Genomic DNA, 19,893 nt, shown 5'->3' on the forward strand with positions numbered 1-19,893 from the left:
TTTGGTCAGTGTTTAGATGTACAGATTAGGTATAAACTCGGAGTACAGTGGCCTCCTAAACATTACAACCACATTCTGAGACTATGTCTCCATTTTGCGAGCCCAGTAAAGCAGTTGTAAAATGAGTGGAAACACAAACATGTTACAAATTTCAAAGGACTCATTTTATATTAGATAACTTTAATTTGTTTCATACTGATTGACAGAGACCTTATCTTGAAAACAAAATTAGTGCATATTTCCATGATAAATAAAAATTTCCCAGAACCTCAATAATGTGTTCTTTCAGTGAGTATCTTACTATTTAGTTGGAATTCTTCCAACTGCCAGGGCTAAGGAGTGAAAACATTAGCCACTGCCAAGTTCTCACTGTGTTTTCCTGGACCAGCAGGGAGACTCCATACTTGTAAGCTTATTTAGTCAAACAGTCTGTTTTAAAATTGTTCTGTACTACCCATTTGTGTTTAAACACTATGCTGCTAAGATTAAAGATTAACTCAATAAATTTATAAATGATAGAAAATTACTGCAGAAGCTATTATGAAGTTACTGAACAGGAAATACTTAGACCTTTCTAGAAATTTCTCATCGGAGTATCAGCATATATAGAATGTTATGGTTTATATCTAATAGCCCCCTCAAAACTTCATGTACTCATAGCGTGGGCTTTTTGGAGGTGGCTGAATCTAGGGTGTGTGATAGTTTAGTTTCACTGGTTTAGCTTTGTTTTAGGTATGGGTAAAGGGAAGCCCCACAATGAGTGTGGGAAGCATCAAGCAAAAAACTTGTAGTGTGGATGGAATATCTGTGCTGGAGAAGATGGAAGTGTCTGCTCTTTCCTGTCTACCTTGCCATGGACTGTTTCTCCTCTTCCTTAGAGCGAGTGTGGAATGGAATCCCTATAAACTGTGAATTAAAATAAACTTTTCCTCCTTTAACTTTGGGTGTCTAGTATTTTGTCTCAGCAACAAGAGAAGTAAGATGAATTTTGGCACCCATGTGCACTGATGTGTACCTCTGTATGTTGTTTTAGGGATAGGGATCAAGGTGTACAGAGAGACTGAAGTTTCCTGAACAAAAAGCATAGGAATTTTATTTAGGAAATTGTTTGCAGTAAAACTCTAAAAAAATATTTAGTGTAAGGACTGCTGTAATACTCTGATAATCAAGCACATACACACACAATTTATTGGATTATTGATACAGTGGGGGTTGCAGAGAAGAGTCCTTATACAAGGTTTAGAAAGGCTTAAAGGCTGACTTGTTTTTAGACCTTTTTTGAACGGTGGTTTATTTATTTATTTTGCTTTATAAAATGTTTCCAATTCATTTGCTCAGTGTTCTTTTACAACATTAAGACAACTAAGGTTTTTTGGTTACTGTAAGCATATCATGTATGTCTCTACTAGTTCAAGAATAAAAACAAGATTTTTTTCTGTAAAGCAAATATATTTATTATGCACTTTCATATACATAGGGACTTTGCGTAATATAATACAAGGAATAAAATAAAACTTTTACAATGTGAAATTCAATGTACATTTTAGGCTATTTACACACCCCAAACCAAGGGAAAAATAAAAAGAAAGCATATGTTTGCAACTACATTTGCTGCAAGTGTAAATGGAGGACAATAAGCAAAACAAACATTTGCATAGCCAAAACAAGACGAAGAAAGGTTCTCTCATTTGTTAAGTAGTGAACTATTTTTGGTGAGCACTCTGCTGAGTGTGGGAGTGGGGATGAGGGACCGAAGTTATCGGCTGTACACTGCAACACACGGATTTCTGGTCTCCTAGCCTTTCCTAGCAACACCCAACCTTTTTTCCTTTCTGTATTTTTGTAACTTCCCTTATTATCAAATCATAACTTCTAGGGATGGGGATGATGGAATGTTATAAAATAGCACATGGCATCCTAAGTTGTGCAGCGGCAATAGCTGATTTACAAAATTTAAACACTTTCATTTCAAAAATAGCTTCTAAGGAGTTTTATATTTGGGAGGGTTTTTTTTTTTTTTCATTTTTTCATTTTTTAATGGAGCAGAAGCCACAAAAGCAACTAAGCAAAGCAGGCATTTCCAGCACCCTTATCCTTATCCTAACTGAAAGTCACTTTGTTCTGTTCTAAAACATAATTTATATAAAAACACCTAGAGAAATAGTTATGAAAATCATAGTTTTCCAACAGGCTCTCTTCCTACCGACCGTTCCAAGTATATAAAGAAGGGATATGAAAACATTTAGTTCCTTGAAAACATAAATCCCTAATGCAGAGTTGTATGTTTGCCCTTTGGCCACAAGGTGCAATTTTGTAAAAACAATAAAATTAAATAAATACAATTTCAATAATTCAAGGTTAATAGAAAAACTGGCAGCTTTCAGGGTTCTCTTTCTAAGGAAAAATACACCTAATAAGAAATTAGCGCTTCATCTTCTACAGTAATGTAAATGTACTGTATCTGAGACATAAGTAAAGTTGGTTCTAGTAATAGCACGTGTTCATATTTAGTACTAGAGTCATTAACACTTTTAAGGCTACTTTGCAAGAGTCCTATTAAGTGTATTTAATAAATGTCCCATAGGGACAAGAATTCAATACTTGAAACATTCACATTCGAGCTATCAATATTGTCATGTCATCTTAATTTGGATTGAACTGCTCAACGTATATTCTTGTCCTGATTATGACTTACAGATGACACAGACAAAATGAGTTTCACTGACTTTAAAAACAAAAGAAAATCCTTACACAAAGGTTCAAGTGAGGAACATTTATCACAACCAATTACACATTTCTATGCCCGTGAACAAAAGCATTACATGTGCCCTTCATGTATGATGACATTACTGACCTGTTACTAAGACATATTTAAAGAATTTTCAGTAGTAGCAATGGTTTTGTGCTGAATCTCCAAATTCTCTTCCCTCATTCCTCCTTACCAACAGCACACAGAAAGAACAGAACTTCTTGGGTCTGTAAGTCTACCAGGGCTCATCCAAAGATTAAATTCAAACCTTGGCTTCTAAATCAGCATCAACCTTTCCAAACATACATATGACCTATCTAAGCTGGCTTCACTGCTTAGAACATTCAGGACACTGGAGCTGTGAGTCACACAGTCATCTAAACAGTATAGTTTCCGTGGTCACTGATACCTCTCTCACTTCAGCATGCAACTGTCCAAAGAAGAGGAAAGAGTGTGTGGATAGAAAAGTGCGAATCTATCACTTGTCAAATAACAATTAAAATACGTATGTGCTACGACTAACGGGCTAGTGGTGTCATCTGTGAAGGACAGTACATATTACATTCAACAAGAATAGTCATCCAACTGAACCACTACATTTAAACAACTGATTTGCAGGATGCTGTTTTGGTCATGCAGTGATTTATAAGTAGAAACAGCTGAGAGAGAAGCCGGCATGAATGTTTACACTGATAAATTACAGTTTGTTTAGCTGTAAGGAAAGATAAGGGTAGTGAATGAATAGTTCAGGGATCAAAAATCTACCCTCAGATAGGCAGGTGCGTCTCCCTCTGCACACACGCGGCTGAGGCACGGCTTTGTCCCTGAGAATATTCATGCCTCAGGAATGATAGTCTGTCTTCTTGGAGGAGGAATGACAACTGAGTGTAAGGTGAAGCGGCACCCCAGTGGTGAAGTGGCACCCCAGTGGTGAAGTGGAACTCTGTTCTGCCTATGGACTGACTGACTAACTGCTTGTCTTAACACTTCTAGCCAGAGATGAGGAGTATTCTACTGGGAAAATCCAGATTTAAATTACTTGAAGCAGCTCCCTAGTACTAGAAATTAGTGTTTTTTGAAAATCTGTCAAGAAATCATCTTTTTTTTTTTTTAACCTTCAATGTGGCATTTCTATAGAAACACATTTTTATTGATTGCTGAAGGTGTAGTGAACATAAAACAACTGTAAGATTTATTTTATTGAAGAACATTTTTAAAGATACAAGAAACAGGCCACACACTACAATGCAAATGCGACTGAAACTCTATGCGTAAGTTTCTTCTGCCACAAAAAGAAACACGAAAAATAAATACAAGGAACACTGCCTTTTCGTATATATTTGACCATGGCACATGCACATTTATCAAATCTTAAAATACTTAAAAATTTTTCAGCTTTATTGGGGAACTGCAGCATACACTGCATTTGTTCAAAAAGTGCTTGCTCTGTGTCGTGAATACAAAGCACACAAAACAAAATTTTTTAAGCACAGAGGGAGGATTACACTGAGAAGGCAGCCTTACTGTTTAGGCACATTACAGTAACTAAGGTACTGTACTGCAGGTGTCACATTCTTCACTTTTTTTTTCAGCAAATCAATAGGCATTTTACATTTTCATCCAGTAGCTGAAGAACCACTCCAATCATAAGGTCTTCTGTTTCACAGAACAGGAAACTAATTAAGAAGTTAAAAACAAAAGCACAATTAATTTTTACACCTTACTATACAACTACATATAATTTTGAGACCTTACATAAGAATATGTATACATATACTTCTACCTAACTATAGATGATAAAATTACCTGAATTAAAGATTTATAAAATGCGTATAGTTTATAAAATTCAGTTCTTACAAGTAGAAAGTTATTAGAAATTAGTTTCTTAACAGACTCTTTCCAATTCTGTATAAAAATACAACAGCATTTACTTGTAAGTCTGTAAATGTTAAGAGATAGTTTGAAAATATGTGTAGATCACACAGTCATTTCTTTGGAAGCAAGAGGCAGATTTAAATAGCAATTAAATAATTAATTTTTCTATCTATATAGGATGAAAGCCAGGAACTTTTTGTTGTTATGTTTAGTAGTTTATGGAATTAGTTTATAAATAAAAGTTCAAAAATTCTTAAAAAAGAGTATGTATATTTACTCATCTATGTAATGTGCAAATTTAACAAACTTGTCTATTAAAGATTCATTATTTAACTATGTCATTTTTAAAGATTCTACAAAATATTAATTAACCTTCATTTACGTGTGTTTCTATTCATATGTATTTATACTTTGCCTTTACAAAAGATAGCCTTCAAGTTGGAGAGGTAGAGCATCAGAATTGAGTATTTTTAAGATAAGCGAAATTGGAGAATGAATTGACTATTTCATACAAACTATTTTTAAGTGACATTTTACTGCTATCCATGAATTCACTCTGAAGGGTGTTTATAACTGGAAGACAGGGAGAACTTGTTTAGAGTACTGTTCCACATATCATGCCCCTAAAGCATAGTTCCAAATACATCCAAAAAAGACCGATGTCAGTCTACTTAAGAGTACGACTTTGTTAAAGAAGAAAAATATTCTCAGATATATCTCCAATATGGGAAATGTGTTCCTGAAAAAGTATCCATTAGCATAAAAGATGTACACTTAACTATTTTCTCACTCCTTTCCCCTTATATTACTAGTAAACTATCCTTTGTGGTGGGAGTTTTTATTAAATAAAAACCATTTTGTCTGAATATAATGGGCTCTAAATAACCACCTCACCAAAACACTTATTTACCTTTTTTCAGACCAATTCTGGGTAGAGTACACGAAAACACTACTTAAAAGATTTCTAAAAGATCTGCCCTAATAAAACTAAATTTTACTGATAAGGAGAAATAAAATTAACATTTATAAGTGATTTACATGCATTATTTTTTTCAAACCAAAAAAAAAAAAATAATAATACAGAAGTAGCCACATTTCTACCATCAAAGATCTCTAAGAGGGGAAAATGATTAATTAAAAAATTCTTAATCTGGAATCCATAAACAGTATATAAATTCCCTTATTAATGCATTTATCCAGCACATTTTGACTGAGAAATTACCATAGGTTCAAACACTATTCCAAGTATACAGAATACAGCATTGAGCAAAACAAAAATTCCTAAGTGCACAAGCTTCCCCTTCAGTCAAGGAGACAAAAGTAAACAAAAGAGATAAACAAAGTGTATCAAGTATGTTAAACAGCAACTGCTTTGGACAGCACGAAGAGGGAAGGAGGAAAGGAAGTGCTAGTGGTGGAAGAATTCAAATTTGGGGGGCAGGGAACTGGGAATCAAACTCAAGACCTTATGCTTGCCAGGCAGGCCCTGTACCACTGAGCTGCACCTCTGGCCCCACAGAATTCAAGTTTTGAAGGGAAGGAAGGTCTAGCTAGGAGACAGCTGGACATTAGGTGAGGGAATCAGTCCTGTAGCACCCCAAAGACAGGGAACTATGCTTTTGGTAGCTAACTCTGTACGCTGAACTATTTACCTGTTACAGCGGTGTTTCCTTCTTATAGTTGAAGCTCGGGTCAGAACCTTCTATCTGAAGCTTCAGGGCTTGCTTAAGGCTTAGTTCTGTCTCTGCGGAAGGGTAGCCCTCCAACACTTCCTGAGGCCCTCTGTCCTGAATGGTTCGTGGAACTGAAACCCTCCCGAGAAAAACCTGGTTGCTCTGCAGGTGGTAGTTAGGATTTGTCATTATGCCATTTCTCTTCTTCTGTTCCCCGCTTTGCTGGTGAATGAGAAACTGCTGCTGAGACCGGCCAATTTCCTGCTGAGCTGAAGGTATGATTTTGCACTGAGATTCTACGGGGACTTGTTTAGGTGTTGCATTCGTCCCAGAGTTGGCAATGGGTCCTCTTTTGTCAAACTGAGTCATCTCATACTCTAAAACCTTTGGCTGCGACGAATTGTTTTGTTTAGGTTTTTTCCCAGCTGACCCAGATTTGGCGGAATTTTCGGACTTCCCCCCTTTATTTGCTTTAGTTGACTTCAGACTGGGCTTCACTTGACTCCACTCAAACTCGCTACTTGGGGAATTATGACTCTGCCCTAAGGACTGGGTCGTGGAAGAGGGGGAAACAATTGACTGTCGACTTCTGCTGCGTGGCAGCGAGTGTTGCTGAATTTGTTCTGTAAATGACAAGTTGTGAAAGCTATCAATTGGCACTGTCTGAGCTGTTGCTGTAGATGAAGTAGTTCTCAAAGATGAGTTTTTTGAGCTTTTTAGGGAATTATTTGACAGTGATGACTTCTGCCTATCAACAGTAGAATCTGGAGATTCTGACGGAGAACTGAACGCATGAGCTGGTCCATTAGGCAAGCCTCGCAGGGAAGGCTGCATATCCCCTCCGCCGGTGCTGCTGGAGCTGTTTGATTTAATTGTCAGTGACTGCATCTTTGATGACACTGACTGTAGAGGTTTCTGTTCCATGGTGTGAACAGGTGACGGAGAACAGCCATTCAAGCTCGACGCACCGTATTTTTCTAATAACTTAATTATTTGAGAATGTCCATTTTTGGCTGCAACACGCATAGCAGTGCGTCCGAACTGATCGGCATGGTTTGGATCGGCCCCGTGCTCTAGTAACACCTGCACGACATCAATGTGTCCTTCCTGGGCTGCGATGCACAGTGCAGTTGCACCTTGATTACATGTATGGTCAACTACTGCCCCGTGCTCAATCAGAAGCTGAACCACCTTCATGTGGCCCTGCCAGGCTGCCGACTGCAGAGCAGAGCGCTTCTCATTGTCCGCGGCGTTGACGTCGGCGTGGGAGGCTATCAGCACCTGTACCATCTCCATGTGGCCTTGCCAGCAGGAAACATGCAGAGCTGTCCTTCCTTCAGCATCGCTTGCTTCTACATTTGCACCGTTTTCTAGAAAATATTCAGCCATTGTAAGTTGGTTTTCTAAGGCCAGGATATAAAGTGTGGGCCTCCCATCAGCATCTTTATAATTCACGTCAGCGCCATGGCTGAAAAGCAATTCAACAATGTCTCTGTGTCCTTCTAATGCAGCAACCCGCAGCGCATTTCTTCCATCATAGCCTCTCTGATCGATATTGGATTTATTTTCCAGCAGTATTTGAACACAATCATAATGACCCTCTTGTGAAGCTAAGATGAAAGGAATTCGGCCATCATTGTCAATCTCATTTGTTCTAGCACCTTGTTCAATAAGTGCTTCACATATTAACCTGTGGCCTTCAAAAGCTGCCATATGCAAAGGGGTCCAGCCAGCATCATCTCGGTGATTCTCATCTAACCCTCTGTCCAGCAGAGTGCGGACCACCTCCACATTTCCTTGTGCTGAAGCTATGCTGAGGACTGTCCTGCCTTCACTGTCAATGCTATCCACAGCCGCACCCCAGAACAAAAGTGTGTTTACTACTGAAGCATGACCCATGGAAGCCGCTGCTAACAGGGGGGTTCGACCATTGTTATCTGTGTGGTCTACATCTGCTCCTCCCTCTAGAAGCAAGTCAACCACATCCACATGTCCTTCATAGGCAGCCACCAGCAGTGGAGTCATGCCATCTTTATCACAATGATCCACCTCCGCACCTCGATCGATCAGGAGGCTAACAACAGAGGCGTGCCCTTTACTTGCGGGCACACAAAGTGCAGCTACAGACAGTGCAGTCCTGCCATCCACGTCTTCATGATTGACTTCTGCGCCGTGGTCCAACAGGTGCTCCACAATCTCTCTATGCCCCATGTAGGCCGCCGCTATCAAAGCAGTCCTACCTTCATTATCAGCTTTGTTAACTTCAGCACCATGCTGCAGCAAATTCAGTACAATGTCCTCGTGGCCTCCCCAAGCTGCTGCTCTCAAAGCTGTCCGACTATCAGCATCTGCACAGTCCACTTTTACGCCAGCATAAAGTAGTGCAGAAACGACCTCAGTGTGCCCGCCCCACGCCGCAGATCGCAAAGCTGTCCAACCGTCTTGATCAGTGTGATTAATATTTGCTCCACACCCAATCAAACAATTAACCACCTTGGTATGTCCTTGTCTAGCAGCTAGGGTGAGTGGTGTATGTCCATGGGCATCTTCTATTTCTAAGTCTGCTCCCCTAGAGACAAGTAAATTCACTACATCAAGATTGCCACTGTAGGCAGCATTAGCCAATAATGTTCTTCCATTTGAATCACACTGATTTACTGAAGCTCCATTATCTAATAATGTCCGAATGGAATCTTCTCTCTCTAAGGCTTGTCGGACAATGCATGATGTGCGGTCATCTTCACTGTTGACGTGAGCACCAGCTTTGACCAACAGCTGTAGTACTTCTTGTTCCTTGGGAATTAAAGTAGACAGAGAGTCCCTGACAGGTGCACCATTCCATATCATCCACAGAGCTAACTCAGCTGTCTCTAATTGTAAGTTTGAATTAATTAAGTGCAAAGCAAATTCTTGTGCTTCCAAGGGTGTTAAATTCTTTGCTTGACAGGTATAACTCATAGCCAACATTCTGTGTCCTTCTGCTGCATTGCACAAATACTTCTGAGTGCAGTGTTTCACGTCCAGAAGCCATTCTGCAAAACTATAGTGAAAGAGTATTTTAGTATTTCCTAGTCCATCAACAAGAAGTTTGGAGAGGACGTCTAGCTTACGTTGAAAGTCTTCTAATGTTAATGACATATTTTTGGTCCATACTGCATGATATAATTCTGTTATGGTCAAAGGTCGGCAGGCTGCAAGAATCACGTTCAAAATAGGCTGAACTTTTGCAAACTGTTTTCTTACAAAAAGTCTTTGGCAAAGCCAGAGATAGAGACCATTTAGAGTTCCGGGGATGTCACGAATCTCTCTTAACATGATAAAATTTTCTACAACTCCATCTAAAACTCGTTCTAGATAAAGAAAGCATCCACTGCTTTTAATGTGAAGCTGATTTAACATCTCTGCAGTTTCTTTTGTGAGGTGTTGCCGCAAAGCCTCTTCTTGATCTAAACGATGGAGAATGTACTGTTGAACATCCTTGACAATGTACGCCTTCCGAAGGTCATCTAAACTTATTTTACGAAAACCTGGAGGAGAAACAAAAAGTCAGACATCATCAGTTGGGATGCACGATAGACGCTGCCAAATTGCCAAAGAAAATGTCTTCAACATACAATAAAACAATAGAAACATTAATCAAATATGTGGATGGCGGACAAATAATTTCATTTTTTTATCGACAAATGGAAATAGATCTTAATTCTTTCAGTGGCTTGTTTCCTTTCTCAGCTTCAATGTAAGACACTAACAGCATTAGACAGTACAAATCTTTTACTTTTACAGTACCCTGTTAACATTTTCTGAACTCCCAAACAACTAGAAAAAAAGAAAGTTGCAAGAGACATAACAAGTAAGTTTTGTTTCACAAGATGATCTTTTCATACAAATGACTGTTATATATACTAGCCTTAATTATTGGAGGAAGTATTGTATTTAATTAGAATATCACCTAAACACCTGACCTGCTGCTAATAAGTTATTTAAAACAGTGTGTAATCTTACAGTTTTTAAGTTTTCAAAGCTATCAAATTTAGATGATTAAGTCTTAGCCGGTCAATAAATAGACTAACCAATTAAGATACAATTAAGATACAAATTCAGCTTACAAAACTTTAGCATTGTAAAAATAATGCCATTTAATACCACTGAAATCAATCTACAAGTATGCTAGTTACAGCTATTTGAAATTCTAGTGTACTTTGTTTTCAGAAAGAAGTTGTACCATGATCTACAGATACAAATCTATTACATAACTGTATATTTATCTTACAGAAGAAAAAACCTTGCTAGTGAATGAACTTATCAAGGTAATAATATGATCAGGTCTGCATTATGAAAGACCATTCTAACATCCCTAAATCAGCTGGAGTGGGTCAAAACTAGAAGCAAAATCCTTTTCAAAACACTGGGATAAATTCTGCACAAGAACCATGAAGGTTCTGACAACCATGGCAGCAGCAGCGAATATAAAGACCAAAGGTGGATTTGGGGATTAATAGTAAGAGCTGGATTATATATGAAGAAGGGAGAGTGAGGAACTGCTGAAGTTGACATCAACCTCTGGTTTTGTCACCAGGATTAAAATAAGAAGATACATCTCTGAAGACTAAGCCACAGGTCTGGAGAAAAAATTGATCAGTTCAATTCTGTGATATCAACCTTGAAACACTTAGATGAAGTAGACAAGTACACTGGAAAATACAACGCCATGCAGATGAAACAAAGAAACAAAAAACTTTGCATTATCTTAAGTCTTTATCAAAAATGAATCTGTTAATATAGACACATAACTGATAATTAAATGATCAACATATAAATCATTTCAAAATATAGATTTCCATTATGAAGACATTCCTAACATAAAAAGAGCTTCTGAAACATTCCAAGAAATTTATAACAATCCCAATTTACCAGTGACATAAGATGACTTCTCTCTAAATCTTTTTTTTTTTTTTTTTTTTTTTTAGTGCCCATTTGTGTTTGGCTTTACAAATTCACTGAAACAATTTAATATGAAAAAGAAACACCTGGCCTGTTGCCAATAAAAAAGTTATTTAAAACAACAGTATCTTATATTATGGTTTCAAGGTTTTCAAAGTGATGTTTTGCAAACAATTGATTTACAGGAAAGATCACATAGCCCATTATGAATAAATATAATTTAAAATAATTGAGATCTCATGATTAAAACTTGAAATAATTAACACGTAAACTAGGCTAACCCTGCAAATCTCCACAGTAACAGCTTTGGTTTCTCAGAAAGGAATAAAAAGAACAGTATTTATTGAGTCAACTATTCCAGGGTAGCACTTAAAGTGCTTATCACATATACCCTTTTATGTCAAGCCTGAGAGATAAGTATCCTATTTTAAAAAGAAAGTTAAAGCACAGAAATATTAAATACATTGCCTAAAGTAAGTAGTAATTAACAGAACTAGGATTTTGATTGTTTTGTTTGACTTTGAAGTTTGGTCTTTTCAAAAGAATGGAAACAAAGTTGCTGAAGAAAATGCAAACATTTAAGGGAATGAGGAATAAGGAGACAGATTTCTATAAAAAGTACAGACTTCTGTAAGAAGTAAACACAAAATATTTGCAATTGAAAAATTAAATCCCCCACACACTAATTATTCTGTAGTATGTATATAAAATAGCAGAAATTATGTTCATCATTAATAACAGTCTTGGTTCATTAAAACAGAACAAAAAGGCTGGGATGTAGCTCAGCAGTTGATGGCTTCCAGCACGCGTGAAGCCCTGAAGCAGAGTTTTAGCACTGTCAGAAAAAAACAAACTACAAAGAAAGAATATTAATCACCAATTTAAGTACCTTGAGCTAAAGGTGTTGAAAATACATCGCTACAAAGCACTTAAAAACTGTAAGATAAGGCTGAAAAAAATCATCAGAATTCTCAGGAGAATAAAACTATTAATTTACTGAAACGTTGAACCACTTCACTATCAAATTACTTCTCTTCTAAAAACATTTCTTAGGTTCTAAAACCACTTGGTGCTAGTCATAGTAGAATGGCAGGACCTGTGTCCGTGTTACATTCTATCAGAATCTACTGAGAAAACCTCAAATTTGATAAATTACTGAAGTACGCCTCATTTCATAGCATTTAGTAGAAAATATTTTATATAAACAAAATATAAAAGTATATGGCATAGTAAGGGACGCTATGTTAATTACATATAATAAATTTCATAATAATTATTTTTAAAAGTCAAATAATAGCTGCAGAGAAAGTGAAACAAAAACCCTATTGGCAATAAATGAGAAACACACTAACTTACTGATAGAAACACATTCAAGAGTCAGCAAAAACTCATAGGAAAAGAAAAAGACAAATTGATAAAAATCAGCATGGGGAGAAAAAGTCATAAACAGAAAGTTCAAATAAAATTGAGAGTACTTTTACATTTCAAATTAATAACCTTTTCAGAAATGAATATAATTTGATATATATCTTTTTGGAAAGCAACTGATAGTATGTATTAATAACTTTACTAATATTCTTAAAATTTTTACACCCAAACTCAAAATTTACTCTCAATCAGAAAGTGATCAAATGTTTATATAAAATCTCCTGTTTTGAAAAACCAGTATCTCAGAAGAAGAAGCTGGGTAAAGAGAATCTGACCACAATCTAGTTCTGGTTCCTAACACTGCCGTTTTCTAGTAAAATACAGTTGAAAGGAAACACAAGTTCAAGTATCTGCAAATCCCAGAATGACAGCTTTGTTCCAAGCTGGTTCTAGATACTGAAGAGCTAAGAGCGGTGCCCAGAGAGGAAAAGCTCCTGTTCTAATGGATATGATCTCCAAGGGCGGACAAATACTAGTAAGTAAACAAATACAAAAGGCCAACAATGGTTAAACAGTAAGATATACAAAGACAAGTCAGATACAGAGAGTGATTAAGTAACTGCCTAGTTATGGAGCCAGAGAGAAAACACAGAAGTCTGTGTGCAAAACTGAAGAAGCTCAAGGGAAGAACATTTTGGTCAAAAATTAAAGCATAACACCCTACAGCAGATAAAAACAGACCTGAAAATAAATGTTGATGAGAATGCAGAAAAAGAGAAATCATATTTTTGGTAGGAATATAAATTATTTCAAGCATACCAAAATCTGGCAAAATTAACTTAAAATTCAAAACGTGTGTACTCTGTAACCTAGCAATTTCCAAATTGTTGGGTTTCAGATTTGAAATGTCCTCTGAAATTCCTGTGCTAAGGTCTGGCTGGAACTGATGGGGTTTGTGGGAAGGACCAGACCCCGAGGGCTCTGCCTTCTTAGTGGATTGACCCACTTATGAGATCACAATTTGATGGTATCTTGGCAGGTAAGGAAAGCAGGAGGTGGAGCCTGTCTGAAGGGAGGGGATCCCAGAGAGTGATCTTAGCATTCGGTCCTGTCCTAGTCCTTGCTTTCCGCCTTTCTTGCCCGCTCTGCCTCCGGGCTGCGAGCTTTCCTCTGCACCCTTCTGCCATGCTGCTCTCCTCACTTGGACCTGAAAGCAATGGAGCCAGGTGACCCTGGGCTGAAGCCGACTTTTCCCTTCTTAAAAGCTGAGTAACACCCAAATCATCTTTAGCACTCACCTGAGTAGAAAGTCACAGACATAGGCAAGGACGTTCATGAAGTATTTGGGTTTTGGGACTTTTCTGTTTTGTTTTGCTTTTTTTGTAATACAAGTTAAATATTCCTTAGCCAAAACACCCAGGACCTGAAATACTTTAGAGTTTTTCAGACTGTGGAGTATTTATGTGTGGAGAGAGAAAGAGACAGACAGACAGAGACAGAGACAGAGACAGAGACAGAGATCCATTGATCTTGGGAAATGAGGCCCACATCTAAATTCAAATCTACTTATATCTCATATACCTTATACCTGTAACGTGGAGGTAATTTTATGTAATATTTTAAATATGTCTTGCATGAAACTAAGTTCTACAATATGGAATTTTCCACTTTTGGCGTCATGACCACTTAAGTGCTGGATTTTGATTAACTCCTGATTTTGAACTTTAAGGTTAAGGTGGCTCAACCTATGTTAAAAAAAACTGAAAACAATCTAAATACCATCAATAAGATACTAGAAAAATAAATAGGAAATCTAGCCACAGACAGTAATTCTACATAGCGTTTAGAAACAATAACCTTGATCTAACAGCAATAATAGGGTGGAGGCTACAGCTCAATGACATCAGTGCCTGCCTGGCAAGCATGAGGTCATGAGTTCAATCCCTGGTACAAAAAAAAAAAAAAAAAAAGTATTAAGAAAAATAAAGGCAATAATATGAATAACACTCAAAATTTATTTTTGCTAAAAAGAATAAAATAATAATACCAACATTTATAAAACATTTCATATTTAGTCCTAAGTAAGGTGATGTTCTAAGTATTTCACATGTAAGTTGTTGTTTAACTTTAATTTTTTTCCATTTTATAGATGAGGAAACAGAAACACAAAACATTAGGTTATCTGCACCCAGGTCACAAGGTCACAGGGCTAATGAAAGGTAAGAGAGCTAAGTCTGTAAGTTCACTGCTTCATTTGCATAAAGTATGAAAATATATTGTATATAAATTATTTTAACTGCCAAACTTTTATCAACTTCATTTTTAATAAGGGTAAAAACGTCATGGAAAACAAGAGTGCTGCTATCAGAAGCAAGAGAATCTAAGACATGACCCAGGAGAGGAAATAAAGGTGGTTATAAAAAAAAAAAATCACTTCAACGGATTAATAAAAGGTTTTGCCATACTTTAAAATGCATGGAACTACTTAAAACTGATTAAGATATGTAAATGTACATGTACAAACTCCCCGCAATAAATGTAATCATTATGTAGTACAAACATGTACTTTATAAACTAATGACTAACAAATCATTAACTCAATTCGTATCTCTTCAATTACACTATACATCTTGTGAAAAGTCCTTGTTTTACATTTCTTTCATTAACCACACAGCACAGAAGAGTGTTTCATATAATCTACACTTGATCTTAGCCAAGAGGCCGAGAAGCGATTGTTTCATATAATCTAAAAGGAGTAACCATAACTTTATTAAGGTTAGAAAAAAAGAAAAAGAAAAGAGTAAAGTAAGGAAAAAAGAAACATTTACTTTTGCACATTATAGACACTTCTCTCAGAGATCAGAGAAGGGCTGAAACAAGAAACTATTTCAAGAGGTACAGTAAAGGGCTGCTGAGTTCTGTCTTCTTTCACTAATACCCAGAGTAACTGCCACTGATGTTTTTCCTAAAAGGAAAAGGCAAACTTAGTACTCCTAAGATGCTATGTCACACAGCAGCAATATAAACTGTCAAGATGTAACAGCATGCCCAAGGCAGCCCACAGACGCACAGCAGCAAAGCTGGCATCCAACACTGCCACCCTTCAGCAAGGCGGTCGGGACGGGAACTTGGAAACATAATCGGAAAGATAACTTTGACATGATTTTAAAACACGCTCTGCACTGTTTTTAATATAATTTTAAAAGGTACAGTACAGAAGAGATGATAGAAGAAGTGAATGAAACATTTAGATTTTCAGCTGCATACACTGCTCTAAGAAATAAACACACTAAAGCAGCAGTTCATTTGGAAGGCAGCAAGTATGCTTACCAGTAAACATTTTAGTAACCGCCTTACTCTGTTTTCTGGCAGAACAGAGAAGCAGTAGCCACGGTGGAAAAAACTCATGGTGACCCGCTAAGAGCTCTGCCACTGTCCCAGAAAAGCTGGTGGACGTCTGTTCTCCTTCAGCGATGTTACAGCCTTCGTCCACAGAGTCCACGAGCAGGTACAGGCTTTGCTGGGGGGGCTTCATTCCCAAGAGTGGGAGCAGAACACACCTGCAAAAGACATTAGGAGAGCAGCTTGAATGTGGTTGACTAGAAACACCAGTATCACTAATTATGAATGTTTTGAAAATAAAATAAGGCCAGGTGTTGGGAAGCAAGAGCTCACAAGTTCAAGCCCAGCCTGGGCAATTCAGCAAGTTAGAGAGAGGCTGCCTCAAAAATACAAAGAAGGGCCGAGACACAGCTGCGGGAAGGCCTTTACCAGAGCTATAATCAATGGACAACCTTCTAGAACAAAAAGGTTATTCGGGTCAATTCTTCAAGAAGAATGTAGGTTCTGAATAGTTCTCATTTTCAATAACATCAGTGCCCAAAATAAAGAGACCGAATGCGTGTTTCTATGGATGTGCTAGCAATGCAGGAAACATCAAGGAAAATAGCAGCGGACAGAACTAGATTTCAGTATTTCCTTCTTCATCTTCCTTCGAGTCAGGGATAAAAGGCTTCAATTATCTATGACAAGGCTGTAAAATTTGTTGTAGAGGGAAACAAAAAGTTTGACTTCCACCTTACAAGAAGAAATATATTAATTCTACAGAATTTAAAAAAGCTTTATTATGTCTCTCACAACACTACTGCACTGCACAAAGTGTATCAAACACCAAGTTTATTTTAAAAGACTATACAAAGATAAATAACTATTCTAGGTACCACTTCATGTATTTTGAAATTTCAAAGTAAAGAAAAAGATTATCAGGCTTTATTCCACTAAATAATGTGCATTTCTTACTCATGTGATGTACACTGTAGCTGAATAAAATGTTTTTGTACATTAAAAAATGCTCATTCATCTTCAAAAACATACTTGATGTGTGTCATGTTCTCAGTATGTTGAGCAGGTGAGATGTTGAAGACATAATCTAGTCTGTAATGAGCAACAGAAATTCATGAATATTGGCTACAGCTCTTTTTCTTAATCACCTGATCACCTGGACACCAAAATGCAACTGCCTACTACTCCGTAATCAATGTTTCTAAACTCTCGCTTCCTCTCAGTGCGGAGCAGCAGGACTCTAACCCAAGCTCCCTGCTTTCAGCCGTGCTGCTGTAACCACCGAGCCCCCACCAACTCCCCTCAGGCCTCCTTCTGCAGCCTGCGAACTTTCTGCTCCAACCACCTTAGGCTTCTTTCAATGACCTGTATCAGACCCAAGTACACAAGGGCCTTTTCATTTGCAGTTTCCTCTGCCTGGTATGGACTTCCTTTCTTTCTTCATGGAGGCAACTCCTCCTTTATCTACAATTTAACTTTAAAAATCACTTTAAGGTCAAATTTTATCTGGTTTCACAGCATCAATAAATTCTCTTTCAAAGCACTGTTAGTTCTTCAACTTGATACATCATGTCCCCAATTTTTTCTCTTTAGACCTTAAGCATCAAAAGAATAGGAACTAAATTGGTTTTTGCACATCAGTGTACCTTTCAGAAATTAGCAATTCAGCGGTTGCATAATTATACCATGGTGCTCACAGGAGATTAATGATGAAACTTTGCAATCTAGAATGAAAGACTAGTATCTTCAAAGCAATGTGCTCACTGCTCTCATAGAAAGTAGTAAAATTACTAACACAGTAAATAAGAAATGATCGACATCAGGGATACAGAGGTAGGAAAGGCAGAAAATACCAGAGAAACACCTAAGTAGTAGATGCTCAGGTGAATTAATTTTTTGAGAACCAATTATAACTCCCTACACTGAGAAAGGGAAGACAGGACAATCTTTACGTAAGAATCACGCTCAGTTTAGGAAAACCTACTTTACTGTAGCTTTCCTCTATATTTTGTCTTTTATGAATCTAAAGAACGGTGAGAGCAATATAAGTTAAAACATCCCTAATCTGAAAATCTGAAATCCAAACTGCTCCAAAATCTGGAAAATTTTGAGCACTTCAAACTGTAAAGCCTATGCAAATATCCTAAAATCCAAGTGGAGATGGGGAACATTTCTGGTTCCTAGAGATATTCAGCCTGTAAAGCCATAAAATAAAATTTATTTGGAATATAATATAAAAATAAAACATGGCCTAATCAGTGCCACTTCATAGACAACAGTTTTGTGGAGCGTGCAGGATGCAACCTACACCAGTTTTGGCAGGGAAGTTGTGAGGAGGTCAGAGAAGATGGACCTGAGGCCAAAGTTGCTAAGGTAATGGTGATATAAGGGAACAAAACTCAACCAACCAGATGTCCATTATGAGTCTGTGTTCTCTAAAATCGAAGAATGGCTTTTAGGAACAATGGAGGTTAACAGCAGAATATACGGAGAGAAAGAAAGCTCTTATCTGAGAGACAAAAGGGGTCCCAAGTGGGCTGCCAAAAGACTCTGCCTTTTCTAGGAATATTAAAGAGTGAAACATGAAGGCAGGTAGGTCTAACGTGGGGAAAATGGGAACACGCAAAGTGGGCATGACGTGGGACAGAACTATGGCCAACCAGTAAGATTAATTGCTCAGGTAAAATTGATTAACACAGGAACAAATGGGGAAGCGAGTCACATAGCAAGCAGGCATGCTTAAAGAGCAGGGAGTGACTCTTCCTGTTGGGGGTTGGCTGGAATGGTGACTCCTGGCTTCCCAGAGTGATAAAGGCCTATTCAGAAAATCAGTTCCTGATGCTTATCCTTAGGAAGTACACGGGTACATTTGATTTATATTTTGTTTTGAGGCCTGGCCTACATTGGAGGTGTCTGTCTCCCCCACAGTTGGAAGGTATCTGGCCTTCTGCACTGGCTCCTCTGAGGACTCAGCCCTGTCTGACTGTCTGACTATAATATTTCTTCTTACTAGGTTTTGCCTGTAACAGTGGCACAGGAGAGCAGTCAGGAGAAAGGGCCAGGGGTAGAGTAGGACACACAGAAAAACACATACATTCCATTTGAGACTCGAAGAATGGAAAGACCAGTGAACAAAGTACGAGAGAAAAGAATTATGAAAATGAATATATTATGCTGGGCTTTGTAAGCTTTTATTAGGAAGTTTTAGGGCTTTGCCCTAAAACACTAAGGAACTACTATATGTGTAGTTAAATTACAACACTCAAAACCTTTCTTAATGCCTCACAAACACTCAATAAACTTGCTTTGTGAATGAAGGGTAGTGAATGGAAAAGTTGCTACCTTTCTACCTGTATTACATAAAACATTCATTATGCTTAGAATTCCCACATGCAGTTCTTACTTATTTCCAAGTCACCTACTTGGGTATATATATACTAATAGGTACACAGATCCAGACATTTCTGTCATTACATTTTATCACTTATAAAAAAGAAAAAATCCAAATATATACACTGTATTCACAAACATATAAATATATATATTTATTTCAGATGCAATAATTTGGTAGGACATCATATTCATATAAAGATAATCACTTTATTATTTATTTTGTTTTTTGAGACAGGATCTCTTTATGTAGTTCTGGTTGGCCTTGAACTCTCTATATAGCCCAGGCTGGCCCTCACAGTTATCCTCCTGTCTCAGTCCCCTGAGTGCTAAGATTACAGGCATGTGGCACCACACCTGGCTAATCATTGTATTTAAAAGCAGCAGTACACTAAATGGTCTTACTTTTATATGCAGTATGTCTCATTAAATATTTTACATTTCTTAGCTTCATTATTAATACTCAGCTAACATGTCATATTCTTAATAGTCTCATTAATTCAATTTAAAATGCATAAATTAGATTTTCCCCTAGTTTTAATCTTTCTTGAAAAT

General features: G+C 37.3%; 1 protein-coding gene across 1 annotated transcript in view; it reads right to left on the minus strand.

Moving 5' to 3' along the window:
- Positions 1–1,428: 1,428 nt before the first annotated feature.
- Ankrd50 (ankyrin repeat domain containing 50) overlaps positions 1,429–19,893 on the minus strand; it is a 38,609-nt gene continuing 20,144 nt past the window's right edge. Inside the window, exons 3-5 of the mRNA XM_003477120.5 lie at positions 15,937–16,166; positions 6,277–9,824; positions 1,429–4,425 (exon numbers count right to left, since the gene is read on the minus strand). Coding sequence (XP_003477168.1) covers positions 6,280–9,824; positions 15,937–16,166 — 3,775 coding nt within the window. The 3' untranslated portion in view covers positions 1,429–4,425; positions 6,277–6,279. The remainder of the gene's footprint in view (positions 4,426–6,276; positions 9,825–15,936; positions 16,167–19,893) is intronic.

The sequence above is a fragment of the Cavia porcellus genome, unplaced genomic scaffold (assembly GCF_034190915.1).
Source record: "Cavia porcellus strain 051 isolate PalLab524CR breed Dunkin Hartley unplaced genomic scaffold, mCavPor4.1 scaffold_14, whole genome shotgun sequence".
In the NCBI taxonomy this organism is placed as follows: domain Eukaryota; kingdom Metazoa; phylum Chordata; class Mammalia; order Rodentia; family Caviidae; genus Cavia; species Cavia porcellus.